At 40.9% G+C, this 13,094-nt stretch overlaps 1 protein-coding gene and 1 long non-coding RNA gene across 2 annotated transcripts; both read left to right on the top strand.

Moving 5' to 3' along the window:
- The first annotated feature begins 410 nt into the window (after positions 1 to 410).
- LOC138948823 (vesicle-associated membrane protein 4-like) lies at positions 411 to 10,845 on the top strand. The gene is made up of 8 exons (XM_070320452.1): positions 411 to 479; positions 1,238 to 1,347; positions 2,722 to 2,768; positions 3,961 to 4,008; positions 5,223 to 5,323; positions 6,378 to 6,457; positions 8,300 to 8,351; positions 9,639 to 10,845. The coding sequence occupies exons 2-8, from the start codon at positions 1,282 to 1,284 to the stop codon at positions 9,692 to 9,694; spliced, it is 450 nt and encodes a 149-aa protein (XP_070176553.1). The 5' UTR covers positions 411 to 479; positions 1,238 to 1,281; the 3' UTR covers positions 9,695 to 10,845.
- LOC138948824 (uncharacterized) lies at positions 4,039 to 5,009 on the top strand. Its single transcript, XR_011450090.1, has 2 exons — positions 4,039 to 4,810; positions 4,954 to 5,009. It is a non-coding gene; the product is annotated as an uncharacterized lncRNA (long non-coding RNA).
- Positions 10,846 to 13,094: the final 2,249 nt, after the last annotated feature.

Below are 13,094 nucleotides of genomic sequence, written 5' to 3'. Positions count from 1 at the left end.
AAAAACTGCTCCATTGAAGACATATCTTTGTGTCAAGGTCTTGTCTTGTCTTTCCGTTATTGCCCACAATCAGCAGTAGTGATTACTTCGGCACTTGATGGGATGTTGCGCAAGTCCAAGAAAGCAGCGTCTCCAGCATCCAAAAGTCCATTAAAATTCACAGGTTGGGGGAGTAGTGGGGGGGAGGGGACATGAGTCACAGTGGCTCAGTACTGGTTTAGTTTACAGGTGGCAAGCGTTGTGAAAGCTATGAAGGTGTTTCCCTCCTTATTTCCATCAAACTATATGAGTATGATACATTTTACAGGAAGCGCCAATCAGTCAGGCAAGAAGTATCCCCCATTCCACCCCCTCCCAACACTGTCCAAACAACGTTAGGATTTATCTCCCCTCACACAATCTTGTGTGTGTAAAGATACAGTTAGTTCGACAAGGAAAACACTGTCACAGTGGAACACATCATCTGCTTCAAAACAAAGGTGACAAAACGATGTATAAAAGAAGATCCAGAAATATTCTTTGTTTGCTTTTAAAGACTTAAGCTGTAACTGCTTTTATTGACGTATGTAAAACCAATTTCAAAGAAACTGAAAGGCCTGTTGTCGACAAAAGCAAACCAGAACCCTGCTTTGTCGCAGTTTCTACGAGGTTTTAATCAGTCATCAGTGTTGTGTCATAATTATGAGTCATGACATGTGGATCTTTGATCCCCCCCCCCCCCCCCCACCCTTCGATTTACGCAGTCTCTCTGTGTTCTCCTGTTTTGTATTAGTTGTAGGTATCGATGAGTTGTTTCTGTTCATCCGAGTTCCCTGTTTATCCACTCGTTTGGTGGATGCAGTTACTCCATAAAAACTAACATAAGCTCTTGTTCATGAATTTGTTTTATGTTGACCGAGAACACACACACACACAAACACACACATGCACACACACACACACTCACACAACACACACAGTGACACACACACACAGTACAACACACGCACAACACACATGCACATACACACAAAGCTGCGCTCTCTCGCCCATTGCGACGACAGCCATTATTGGCTACTGCAATGTACTACATCCAGATCCAGATCCAGAAAGTGAAACACACACATGCACACACACACGCACACAGTACACACACAGTGTTTACAATTACAGCAGCAAGGCCACTGGGCCAAATGCCTGAACATTGTTCCTGGTTCCAATAATGCAACTGTCTCAATTATTTAATGTACTTCTGCAGATTCAAAAAGATAAAAGAGGGAGGTTGCAGCACAGTTCATCGCCATGCCCCCAAAGTTTGCACGAATTCCTGGCTCCAATGACCGGGCAGCATCAGCAGACATCGAAAGAGTAAGAAATGAGATTTGATTTGTATCAAAACGTTTTTTTTTTCTAACTTGTTTCTTTGGGGAGAAAGGGAAACCGAGTTGACATTCTTACAATCACTTTTATTTTGTTCTTGCCTTTGAGTTGCCCAAAAATCCTCCATCGATCTTGAACATTATTTCTCTTTCTTTAGTGGTTTCCTCATACCTTGCATATATATGCATGCGCTCGCGCACACACACACACACACACACACACACACAAACATGCATACACACACACACACACAAACATGGATACACACACACACACACACACACACAAACATACACACACAAACATACACACACACACACAAATTCAACTGAATCAGGGACTTGTATTTTGGCAGTGATGTACATTTTTCTAGCAGCCTTTAGGACAATTGTCCTGAAGACTGAAAATCAATAGGACACAGTGTCCTGAGATTGCAATTTCAATAGGACAAAAACACGACTCGTAAAACCGCATTTAAAAAGATTTTTCAGTTTAAATTCTCGGTTGACGTTGTTGTTGGTTCAGCTGAAGCCACAGTGGCTGGCGAACGCAGCATGGACATCAATGTCTGCTGATTTTTTTTATCTGCTTTGAGCTTTTTTTTCGGACCCATGTCATTTCCCTTTTGTTTTATTTTCGTTCGAACGCACAACGGTTTTTTCCAGATATTATGATGAAAAGTAATGCCTTGCGCATGTGCGAACATGCACGGGTGGTTCCCATTGGTTTAAACGATTTATTGCTGAGCCAATGAATGCACTCGAGGCACCATATGGGTTCGGTTTTCTTTTTTTCTTCTTGATCTAACTTGAGGATAAATTAATTCAAAGAATCAGATCCCATATGTTGCCTCGTTCACTCAACAAACTTTCCTCACGCAGTGTTTACTTTCGCTTGGCAAAACCGAAACAAGCTTTCCTCTTGAAAATTGAACAGTCCGCATGTCCGCTTTATTGTCAAAAACGATCGGACCCTTGACCACTTCTTCTGTAGGTTAATCGGACCTGTGTCCTGCTGGGGTTAAAGCTATAGGTCCTGGGGAAATTGGATCGGTCAGAGACCGGAGACCGACTAAAATGTACATCACTGTTTTGGGTTTCAGATACACTTTACATGTAATGTAATTCTTGTACAACAATGATAGACATATTTAATTGTGTGATCGTCGCAGTAGATACTAGCTTTGGCTTGAAACTATATGAAGTCAACATTAGTAGTTTCATTTGACCAGCCCAAATGTTTTCTAATAGATCTATACATGTGTGTAAACATCCTGCAAGATCAAGATCATATCAAGATCAAGATACATGTGTGTAAACATCCTGCAATTCACCGCTTATTCATCATTTACTATGTTTCCAGAGAGGTCTCCTAGATGGTGATTCTGACGATGAGGACTTCTTCCTAAGGTATTCATGACCATTTATCCATTCCAAACACTGTGGAGAAGTTGTGATGCTTGTGAAAGAACATGTATAGAAGAAGAGACACAGGGTTGTCTTAATTCCTTCATTGTAAAAGTGTGACACATTCCCATGCAATCAATCAATCAATCAATATGAAGCTTATATCGCGCGTATTCCGTGGGTACAGTTCTAAGCGCAGGGATTTATGTTTTTATTATTTTTATTTTATATTTTATGCAATTTATATCGCGCACATATTCAAGGCGCAGGGATTTATTTATGCCGTGTGAGATGGAATTTTTTTACACAATACATCACGCATTCACATCGGCCAGCAGATCGCAGCCATTTCGGCGCATATCCTACTTTTCACGGCCTATTATTCCAAGTCACACGGGTATTTTGGTGGACATTTTTATCTATGCCTATACAATTTTGCCAGGAAAGACCCTTTTGTCAATCGTGGGATCTTTAATGTGCACACCCCAATGTAGTGTACACGAAAGTCAGAAAGTGAAAGTGAAATACTCACTGAATGGGTCTGGGCTACTTTCAGTTGGACAAGCAGGGGGCCTTCCTGGTTTTAGCATATTGCAGGGGAGGGAGTGTGGGTGGGGAGTGTTCATGGTGGAGGAAGTAAATTTTGTATTGCAGACAGTCTATAATGTCTGGACAGAGATGTCTTAGTGACTGGCTTGTACAATTTGCCACAATTTTGTGTGTGTGTGTGTATGTTGTGAGTGTGTGTGTGTGAGTGTGTATATATGTATGTATGTATGTATGTATGTATGTATGTATGTATGTATGTGTATGTATGTGTGTGTGTGCGTGTGTGTGTGTGTGTGTGTATGAATGAATGAATGAATGAATGAATGAATGAATGAATGAATGAATGAATGAATGAATGAATGAATCAATGAATGAATCAATGAATGAATGAATGAATGAGAGAGAGAGAGAGAGAGAGAGAGAGAGAGAGAGAGAGAGAGAGAGAGAGAGAGAGAGAGAGAGAGAGAGAGAGAGAGAAATGTAAGAATATTATTGAGTAAAACTACGCAATGAAAAGATTTCATGTGAATATTTATGAGGCCCATACATCCATGTAAAACCAAATAAAAAAAAACCACCAGATACTGGTTTAGTTTGCTATTACAATTGTATAGTGCATGCTTTAATACTGGAATTTTCTTTTCAGAGGACCCAAGGTGGGGGGTAACTTGAGGGGGGACCCCAAGATGTCGCAGTAAGTTGCCCGGAGTTTGTGCTGATAGTCTTAAAACAGTAATAGACAAGAGAGGTTAACAAATGAAACAATTAGTGAAATCTTAGTGTGAATCTTAGTACATGTATTGTACTTTTTATGTAACCTTCAATTCGTTATCCTATTCTGTTGTTTTATTCTTGATTTTGGAACATTAGGAGTCTGGCTGTTTTGGAGATAAAAACAACAACAGCAGCAGTACTTTAGCTAATTTCTCAATGTTACTGGATAGTTCTCATATTTTGTTTGTTTGTTTTGTTTTTGTGTGAGTGTGTGTGTGTGACTGTATGATAGTTACGAGGCTCCCCATGGCATCCACATTTTGGGTAAGCCATGGTTCATTGGGTACGCTTTGCTTAATAAGATGAAGCTGGTGGTGGTGATTACTTATAATATTGTCATAACAATTGAAGTATCAGCTCTCACAATTAAGCATGGAAGCACTCAAGTACTTGTTTTAATTTTAAACAACTCCTGGAAGTTTGATGATTAAGAAGTGGTGAATTAGACTTAATCATCAGCTGTTAATTACGTGAGGTAGTCTGTAGTTTTTTATTGACAGATTTACAGTCATAATTTTGCTGGGGATGGTACTCTTGACAACTTATGATGATGTTAACCCTTACACTGGTGCAATTCTGTAACACATGTTACATAGCCACTGGTGAATTAACAGAGAGAAAAATAAAGAAAAACGGTCATATAGGTTTTCGCATACATGGGAGGTAATCGGAACCGACCAAACAGACTGAGCCAGTAGCGCGACATATGTCGTGACAACCAGGTTCTTCTTCTTCTTCGTTCATGGGATTAGACTCCCACGTTCACTCATGTTTTTAGAACGAGTGGATTTTTACGTGTATGACCGTTTTTACCCCGCCATTCAGGCAACCATACGCCGATTTCCGGGGATTCAGTGACAACCAGGTGACAGTATACGTAAAGTAGCGCGACATATGTCGCGACAACCATCCTAAGGGTTAATACATTGTTATTGATGACTGTAAACAGAGCATAATGTTTTGTGTGTGTGATGGTCTGGCTGACAGACGATGAGGATGATGATGAAAGTGACAGTGATTGTAATGATGATGATCATGACGATGATGGTAGTGGTGGTGAGGATGATTACAAGGGCAACATTGATGATGACATCTGATAGGAATGATGTCATAGGTATAATATTGCCTGTGCAGTTTACGAGGTCAGGTAGATGAAGTGGTCGGCATCATGAAAGACAACGTCAACAGAGTGGCAGAAAGAGGCGACCGTTTGGAGGACTTGCAAAGTGCATCAGGTAAGTTACAGTTTTCCCATGTTTCCATTTATTTTCCATGCTAGCATGTCTTTATTTCATTTCTGTAATTTCATTTCTTTATTATCCCATTGCTGTGAAATTCTGATTGCTTCATCCCAGTGGAATGCTAGCAGCAACAAGAATCGCACTACTCAGGTGTGTGCGTATTTTGTTGTAATCAGCCACTTGCACTTATGGCAGAATGACCGAGGTCTTTTACGTGTCATTGTGGTGACACAGGGGAGGGACGTGAATACCGTCTTTGAGACCGGCACGGTTGGCCTAGTGGTAAGGCGTCCGCCTCGTGATCGGGAGGTCGTGGGTTCGAACCCCGGCCGGGTCATACCTAAGACTTTAAAATTGGCAATCTAGTGGCTGCTCCGCCTGGCGTCTGGCATTATGGGGTTAGTGCTAGGACTGGTTGGTCCGGTGTCAGAATAATGTGACTGGGTGAGACATGAAGCCTGTGCTGCGACTTCTGTCTTGTGTGTGGCGCACGCTATATGTCAAAGCAGCACCGCCCTGATATGGCCCTTCGTGGTCGGCTGGGCGTTAAGCAAACAAACAAACAAACCGTCTTTGAGTCTGCACATAAAGTTGATCCGTGTCCTTCCTGGGTCAATGCTGCTCAATGAGCTGTCATTTTTGTGTGATGTTGAAGGTCGCTGGTAATATCTGGATACATTTAGCTGGTTTCAAGGGTGTGACGTCATCAAAGGGACCGTGGCACCTAAAACTCGAGCTCCCCTGTTCCCCCGGAACAAGAAATTTGCCGTGTGCAGAGCCGTCAGTGTGAACTGTAACACTGAAGCTGTTGATAACTTTTGTAGCTTAAATCTTCACATGGTTATGAAACGTTACAGTGATGTTTTCATGCCTGGAAAATTCTTTGATCCCTGGGAATACCACCATGAGGTAGCTCGGGCTTTAATCTGGAACCTGAGGTTGCAGAAACTGAAGCAGTGAACCAAAATATGATTTGATTAGACTTCCCGTCTCTGCTTTGTGTTTTGAATGCCGACTTTGTTTGACTGTGAACTTTTTCCCTCAACAGACAGTCTAGTAAACAATGCAGACATGTTCAGAAGTCGGTCCAAGTCACTGCATCACAACATGTGGTGGAAAAACTGTCGGGTAAGCTGCAGCTGTTTGCTTTTTTTTTTAAAAACATTCAACATACATGTATATGTATGCATGTATGTACCAGAACAAAGTTTGATGTGATGTCTGGGAGGCTACATATCACCAATCCTTATTGCTAAGTCTAAAACTTTTTCTGAAGCTACAGTGGACCCCCCTTTTTCTACAACCTTCACAAATCTGAGAAAATCAGGTCTTAAAAAGGAGGGAGTTATTCATTTACAGAGGCTATGAACAGAACATCTGAGATATGAGGGTCTCAAAAGATGGGTTTCACTGTACCTACTTTTACTGGGCTGGCCTGAAAGTGTCGAGTACTTTTACTCGCCATGGCAAGCAGAAACATGCAACTGGCGAGTAGAACTGTTCATCTTCTCGCCAAATGCGAGTAAAGTTGCTGAAAAAAATTGTTGGTTTGGCTAGTAAAGTTTGCTCTCTGGCGAGTAAATTTTCAGAATCACTAGCCAAAGGCGAGTACAACATTTGTTGGACTTTCAGGGCTGCTGGGTAGAAACATTTGACACACATGTACCTACATGCTAAGGAAAAAAAAGTTTGCCTCTTAGGCTATGCCTGTCAGACGGCATATTACTGATCTTTACTGCTAAATCTAAAACTTTTTCTTTTCATTCTTTTTTTCCAGGTTTTTTAGTGTGTTTTTATATTTAGTCAAGTTTTGACTAAATATTTTAACATCGAGGGGGAATCGAAACGAGGGTATGGTGTATGTGCGTGTGTCTGTGTGTGTGTCTGTGTGTGTGTCTGTGTGTGTGTGTAGAGCGATTCAGACTAAACTACTGGACCGATCTTTATGAAATTTGACATGAGAGTTCCTGGGTATGAAATCCCCGAACGTTTTTTTCATTTTTTTGATAAATGTCTTTGATGACGTCATATCCGGCTTTTCGTGAAAGTTGAGGCGGCACTGTCACGCCCTCATTTTTCAACCAAATTGGTTGAAATTTTGGTCAAGTAATCTTCGACGAAGCCCGGGGTTCGGTATTGCATTTCAGCTTGGTGGCTTAAAAATTAATTTATGACTTTGGTCATTAAAAATCGGAAAATTGTAAAAAAAAATAAAAATTTATAAAACGATCCAAATTTACGTTTATCTTATTCTCCATCATTTGCTGATTCCAAAAACATATAAATATGTTATATTCGGATTAAAAACAAGCTCTGAAAATTAAATATATAAAAATTATTATCAAAATTTTTTTTTCGAAATCAATTTAAAAACACTTTCATCTTATTCCTTGTCGGTTCCTGATTCCAAAAACATATAGATATGATATGTTTGGATTAAAAACACGCTCAGAAAGTTAAAACAAAGAGAGGTATAGAAAAGCGTGCTATCCTTCTTAGCGCAACTACTACCCCGCTCTTCTTGTCAATTTCACTGCCTTTGCCATGAGCGGTGGACTGACGATGCTACGAGTATACGGTCTTGCTGAAAAAGGGCAGCTACTTGACTAAATATTGTATTTTCGCCTTACGCGACTTGTTTTTTAATGCCCACTAGTTAGTGTTGAAATACAGTCAAACCTGTCTTTAATGACCACCCAAGGGACCGATCAAAAGTGGCCCTTATGGACAGGTGGTCGCTGTAGGAAGGTGAATTTTATAGGAAATAATTGTCTCGTAGCGTTTCAGGTGGTTGTAATGGGCAGGTGGTCGTTATCGTGAAGTGTTTGTCAAGGCAGGTTAGACTGCACATGATCCATAGATCTGTCTTGAATTTATTTGATCCTTATGATGTTGGGAACATCATGTTAATTTTGGTAAACTTAGGGAGTTGCATGGTTTGTTATTTAGAATGTTTTTGTTTGATTTCAGATGAGGATCCTTATTGCCATTGTCATTCTGGTCCTTGTTCTGATTGTCATAAGTAAGTACTGTGTCTTTATCTGTAGTTTCTTTAAAGGCAAAGTCCTTCATGTGAAAACAGTTTGGCTCACTGTCTCAGATACCGGCACGGTTGGCCTAGTGGTAAGGCGTCCGCCCCGTGATCGGGAGGTCGCGGGTTCGAACCCCGGCCGGGTCATACCTAAGACTTTAAAATTGGCAATCTAGTGGCTGCTCCGCCTGGCGTCTGGCATTATGGGGTGAGTGCTAGGACTGGTTGGTCCGGTGTCAGAATAATGTGACTGGGTGAGACATGAAGCCTGTGCTGCGACTTCTGTCTTGTGTGTGGCGCACGTTATATGTCAAAGCAGCTCCGCCCTGATATGGCCCTTCGTGGTCGGCTGGGCGTTAAGCAAACAAACAAACAAACTGTCTCAGATCTAGCCTGAGGCTTTTACATTGGGATAAGACTATCTGGATCTGGATCTGGATCTTTTACGTTGCAGGAAACACTGTTGGTCATCTTCGCAACAGCAGTGGGTCACAATCAAAAATTAATGAACAGCCTGGAAGCTCTCTTGGCGTAGTGGGAATTTTGTATGAAATAATTTTGCAAAAGCCATTAGTGGCTTTCTAAGAAATGTATTCATACAAAAGATTCCAACTGACTTCAGCAAGCAGTCAGGGTGTTGCATGTTGGTATGTGTCCATGTGGAGGGATGGTCTTATCCCGTGTAAACTCTCAGCAAGATCTGAGAGGGTGAGCCAAACTGTTTTTTGCCTTGTCATTTTGAAAAAAAAATTCACAAGAGCTGTCACTACATTATATGTAAATATTTTATTTTTCAGGCGCGATATGGATTTTAGCCATATCGCTGTGCAAAATAGGTCTTGTTTTGCTTCAGCCTATTCGTATCCCTGAAATTTAGTGTGGCCCTCTAGTTGTGTTTTGCCTGTAGACTTTTAATTCAACTTTAAAAGCAGTGGAAAGAGTATTTGAAGTTCAAAGAATCATACTCCTTGATTTACGGAATCAGATGGCATTCCGTGAAAGGGATTTTCTTCTTCATTAAGCCAACTTTTGGCTTATGGCCCTGATTTGAAGTAGGTCAGTATTTTAGTATTTTGCAGCCTAACAAAATTAATTGATCTGTTATTTGCTATAATCAACCATTCTTTTCATGCAGAGGTGTGTAAGTGACTGTGTGTGTGTGTGTGTTTCTTTCACTTTCCATCTTTTGAAATTACGATTGTTAGCCTAGCCTGGCATGTCACTGTGTAATCAGATGTCGCTGCTATGCATCATAGCATATCAATTTGATCTTTTCAGTTCCCATCATCATCCATTACAAAAGCGAAGAAGAAGATAACAACGGGGGCAACTGAAGGAGGATGACGCTTCTACGCTACGCTCCCTACTTCTATGCTACCGACTCCATTTGAAACATCAAATGTATCCTATCTTCGACACAAAAACTGTTCAAACCTCACTGGAATGTGTGGCAGATGACTTTGACATATCGCATCGGTTAACTTGACTGACTGCAAGCAGTTTGGCATAGACCACTCATCTCCAGGAATACTTTGTCTTCACTGAATCATGCCAAGCTAATTCCAATTGTATTGACATTGTCATTCTCTTATGCTGCTCTCAGCTTCTTCTCTTCTGTTTGTGATCTGTGAGTGTAAAGGTGGAAAAGCTTGTAAATAGCAGTGAAAATGTACTTGCCCTGAGAATGTTTGCGCAAACAAACAATAGAAAGGTACTGGCTTCACCAATACCAGGGGGGTGCATATGCAGAGCTGCCAACCCTCCCGGATTTTCCGGGAATCTCCTGAATTTTACATCTCCCTGCTCATATTCAAGACTAAACGGTCCCCCTGGACCCCCTGGCTCCTGGATTTTGACTTCAGAAGGTTGGCAGCTATGCATATGCCTTTGACAGAAGCTGGCTTTTCGAAAGGTGTTCCGGAAGCAGGTGCCAGAAGAAATCAAAAGTCTGTAGTAAGAGTGCAGGAAAATTCAGACAGAACTTTTGGACCCCCCACACCCATGCATTCATCTTTCTTAGCCACACAATAACTTAAATAAGACAGGACAAGTTGTGTTTTTAGTTTGGGTCAACACTTTCTTGGTGAGAACATTTCACTGTTATTTGTATCATGTCACCTGCAGTCCCTTGATCGTTTCTCATCTACTGAAGAAGCTTGTTAAAATAAGAATGAACTGTCATTTAAAAGATGAGGACGCCGTCCAGTGTTGATCTGGATTAGACTAGCCTGGATGTGTGCTTGCATGTGTTCCAAGCCTCCCATCTAAGTCTCCGTAAAAAATGTTAAAAGACGATCTATTGAGCATGGCCAGTGTCTGATTGCACCACATGTTTGAACCATGTACCACTTGTAAGTAAAGAAAACGACATTGACAAAAGTTAGACTTGGAACTCATTAAGCAGGTCGTGCTTACGGTACAATCTCTCCCCCCCCCCCCCCCCCCTTCTTCTGATTACTGATAATATTGTGGAACCCCCCTATTAAGACCCCCCCTCCCTCCCTTTTCAGGCCCTGTTTTCTCAGCTTTTCTGTTCATAGCCTCTGTAAATTTACCCTCATTTTAAGACTCTCTCCTTTTTGTAAGTGTAGCCTATGCACTGCTAACTTTTGTCTGTCTGTGCGTGCGTGTGTGATAGAAACTTTAACATTTGACTGAACACCGAAATACTAATTTTACCGGGTTATTATCCAAGCAACAGCTTCAAAGTATTGAAGCAATGATCAACATTTCGTCGGCGCGTATGTAGTTAAAATGTGTATCCAAAGAAAACGGGTGGTGGGGGGGGGGGGGGGTTAAAAACAGGTGACTGGTTTGTGTTGTGTGTGGTATGTAGATCAGGTCAAGGTTAGGTCAGATCGCGTGAAGGATTGTGGTATAGATTCACTTTTCAGTTCTAACCGAGCTGCATTCGCCGATTCGGGGAAGACGATTTCACATTGTTCGGTTTCGTAGCGGCTCCAGAAAAATAGATAAAGAAGATACCAAAGGAGATTTCCTACAGGTTGATCTGCACAGCGTGTTTTCAGTGTCTGCGCGAGGAAGCGCTGTCGAAAGCGCAGTGTCGATCTGGCAGTCGTGTCCCCCGTAAGTAGGCTACAGACAGACAGATCTAGATCTAGCGTCTCCCACTCTTGCACCGTGTCACCTATGCTTACTGTGTGTGTGTATGTGTGACGGAGTGATTGAGTTTGTGTTACTGTTTGTCGATTTCTTACGGGAGCCTTGAAGGCTTCGCCTCTTGTTAAGACCTGATTTTCTCAGATTTTTGAAGGTCTCAAAAAGGGGGTTCCACTGAAATGGAGGAATAGGTAAAGATTTTCTTATCAAGAACTGGCCATGGTCGTCTTCTGATTACTGATACATGTACCACAGTTTTGAAAAACTGACTTGACAAAGCTATTCAGTAAAACTGATTGTGTACTGTTTCTTGCGCTTGTGTTATAAGCATTACATGCAGGGGTTTCTCTGTTTTTGCTGATTCTACGTTTTTTTCTTCTAAACATCATGTTTGAAAAGATGATTTTTTATATAATTTTTAATTCTTTTTAAGTGGGATTTTTCTTGGTTGTTGAGACCAATGGTTGTGATGAAAATACCTTTGGAATATGTACCTTTAATTTTTTATTATTGTTTTTTTTTTATAGAGAAAAGTCCTTTTTGGGGTTTGTCATTGTAATAAATGAATCACTTGATTTTTTCATTTACATTTTCCTTTTTGAAAGTACATTCTTTAGCAGTTTTTCAAAGTTTTTTTGTTAGATCTTTTTTACGTCTGGGCTTTTTGATTGAAGTATTATTTCTTTCATGCGGGGGAAACTCATGGAGGGCATTGCTTTGCTTGAATTTTGATAGAGCAGTATTGACACATTTCAGTAGGTGTGCACTTTGTGTGTGTGTGTGTGTGTGTGTGTGTGTGTGTGTGTGTGTGTGTGTGTGTGTGTGTGTGTGTGTGTGTGTGTGTGTGTGTGTAGAGTGTGTTTGTGGAGTGTGTTTGTGTAGTGTGTGTGTGTGTCTGTGTTACATGCAGACATTCATTTTAAATTCCGTGCAAATATGAATGTGTAAGTATAAAATGTATGGCTTATAACAATGTTGAACATGTCTGTGTCTGTGTGGATTCATACAAGAATTTATTTTCTCTTTACTTTTGTACATGACCAAAGTATACGATGTATGAACACCCCCCGCGGGTTAGGGGGAGTCCCACATTGGTTGGGACGAGAAAGAATTTACCCGATGCTACCCAGCATGTCGTAAGAGGCGACTAACGGTTCTGTTTCTCCTTTTACCCTTGTTAAGTGTTTCTTGTATAGAATATAGTCAATGTTTGTACAGATTTTTAGTCAAGCAGTATGTAAGAAATGTTAAGTCCTTTGTACTGGAAACTTGCATTCTCCCAGTAAGGTCATATATTGTACTACGTTGCAAGCCCCTGGAGCAATTTTTTGATTAGTGCTTTTGTGAACAAGAAACAATTAACAAGTGGCTCTATCCCATCTCCCCCTTTCCCCTATCCCATCTCCCTCCTTTCCCCGTCGCGATATAACCTTGAATGGTTGAAAACGACGTTAAACACCAAATAAAGAAAGAAAGAAAGATGTATGAACATTTAGCATTCTTTCACTTTCGAGAAGACATTAAATTTTTTTCAGTATCCTGTTGCGTTTGCTATTCTACTGTCAGTCTTCGTAACAAATGTGTGATTGTGACACTCTGATACAAGTGTTGCCA

This window comes from Littorina saxatilis, linkage group LG15, assembly GCF_037325665.1.
Source record: "Littorina saxatilis isolate snail1 linkage group LG15, US_GU_Lsax_2.0, whole genome shotgun sequence".
NCBI classification, from domain to species: Eukaryota; Metazoa; Mollusca; class Gastropoda; order Littorinimorpha; family Littorinidae; genus Littorina; species Littorina saxatilis.
The sequence above is the reverse complement of the archived record's forward strand: the minus strand, read 5'-3'. Positions and strand labels throughout refer to the sequence as shown.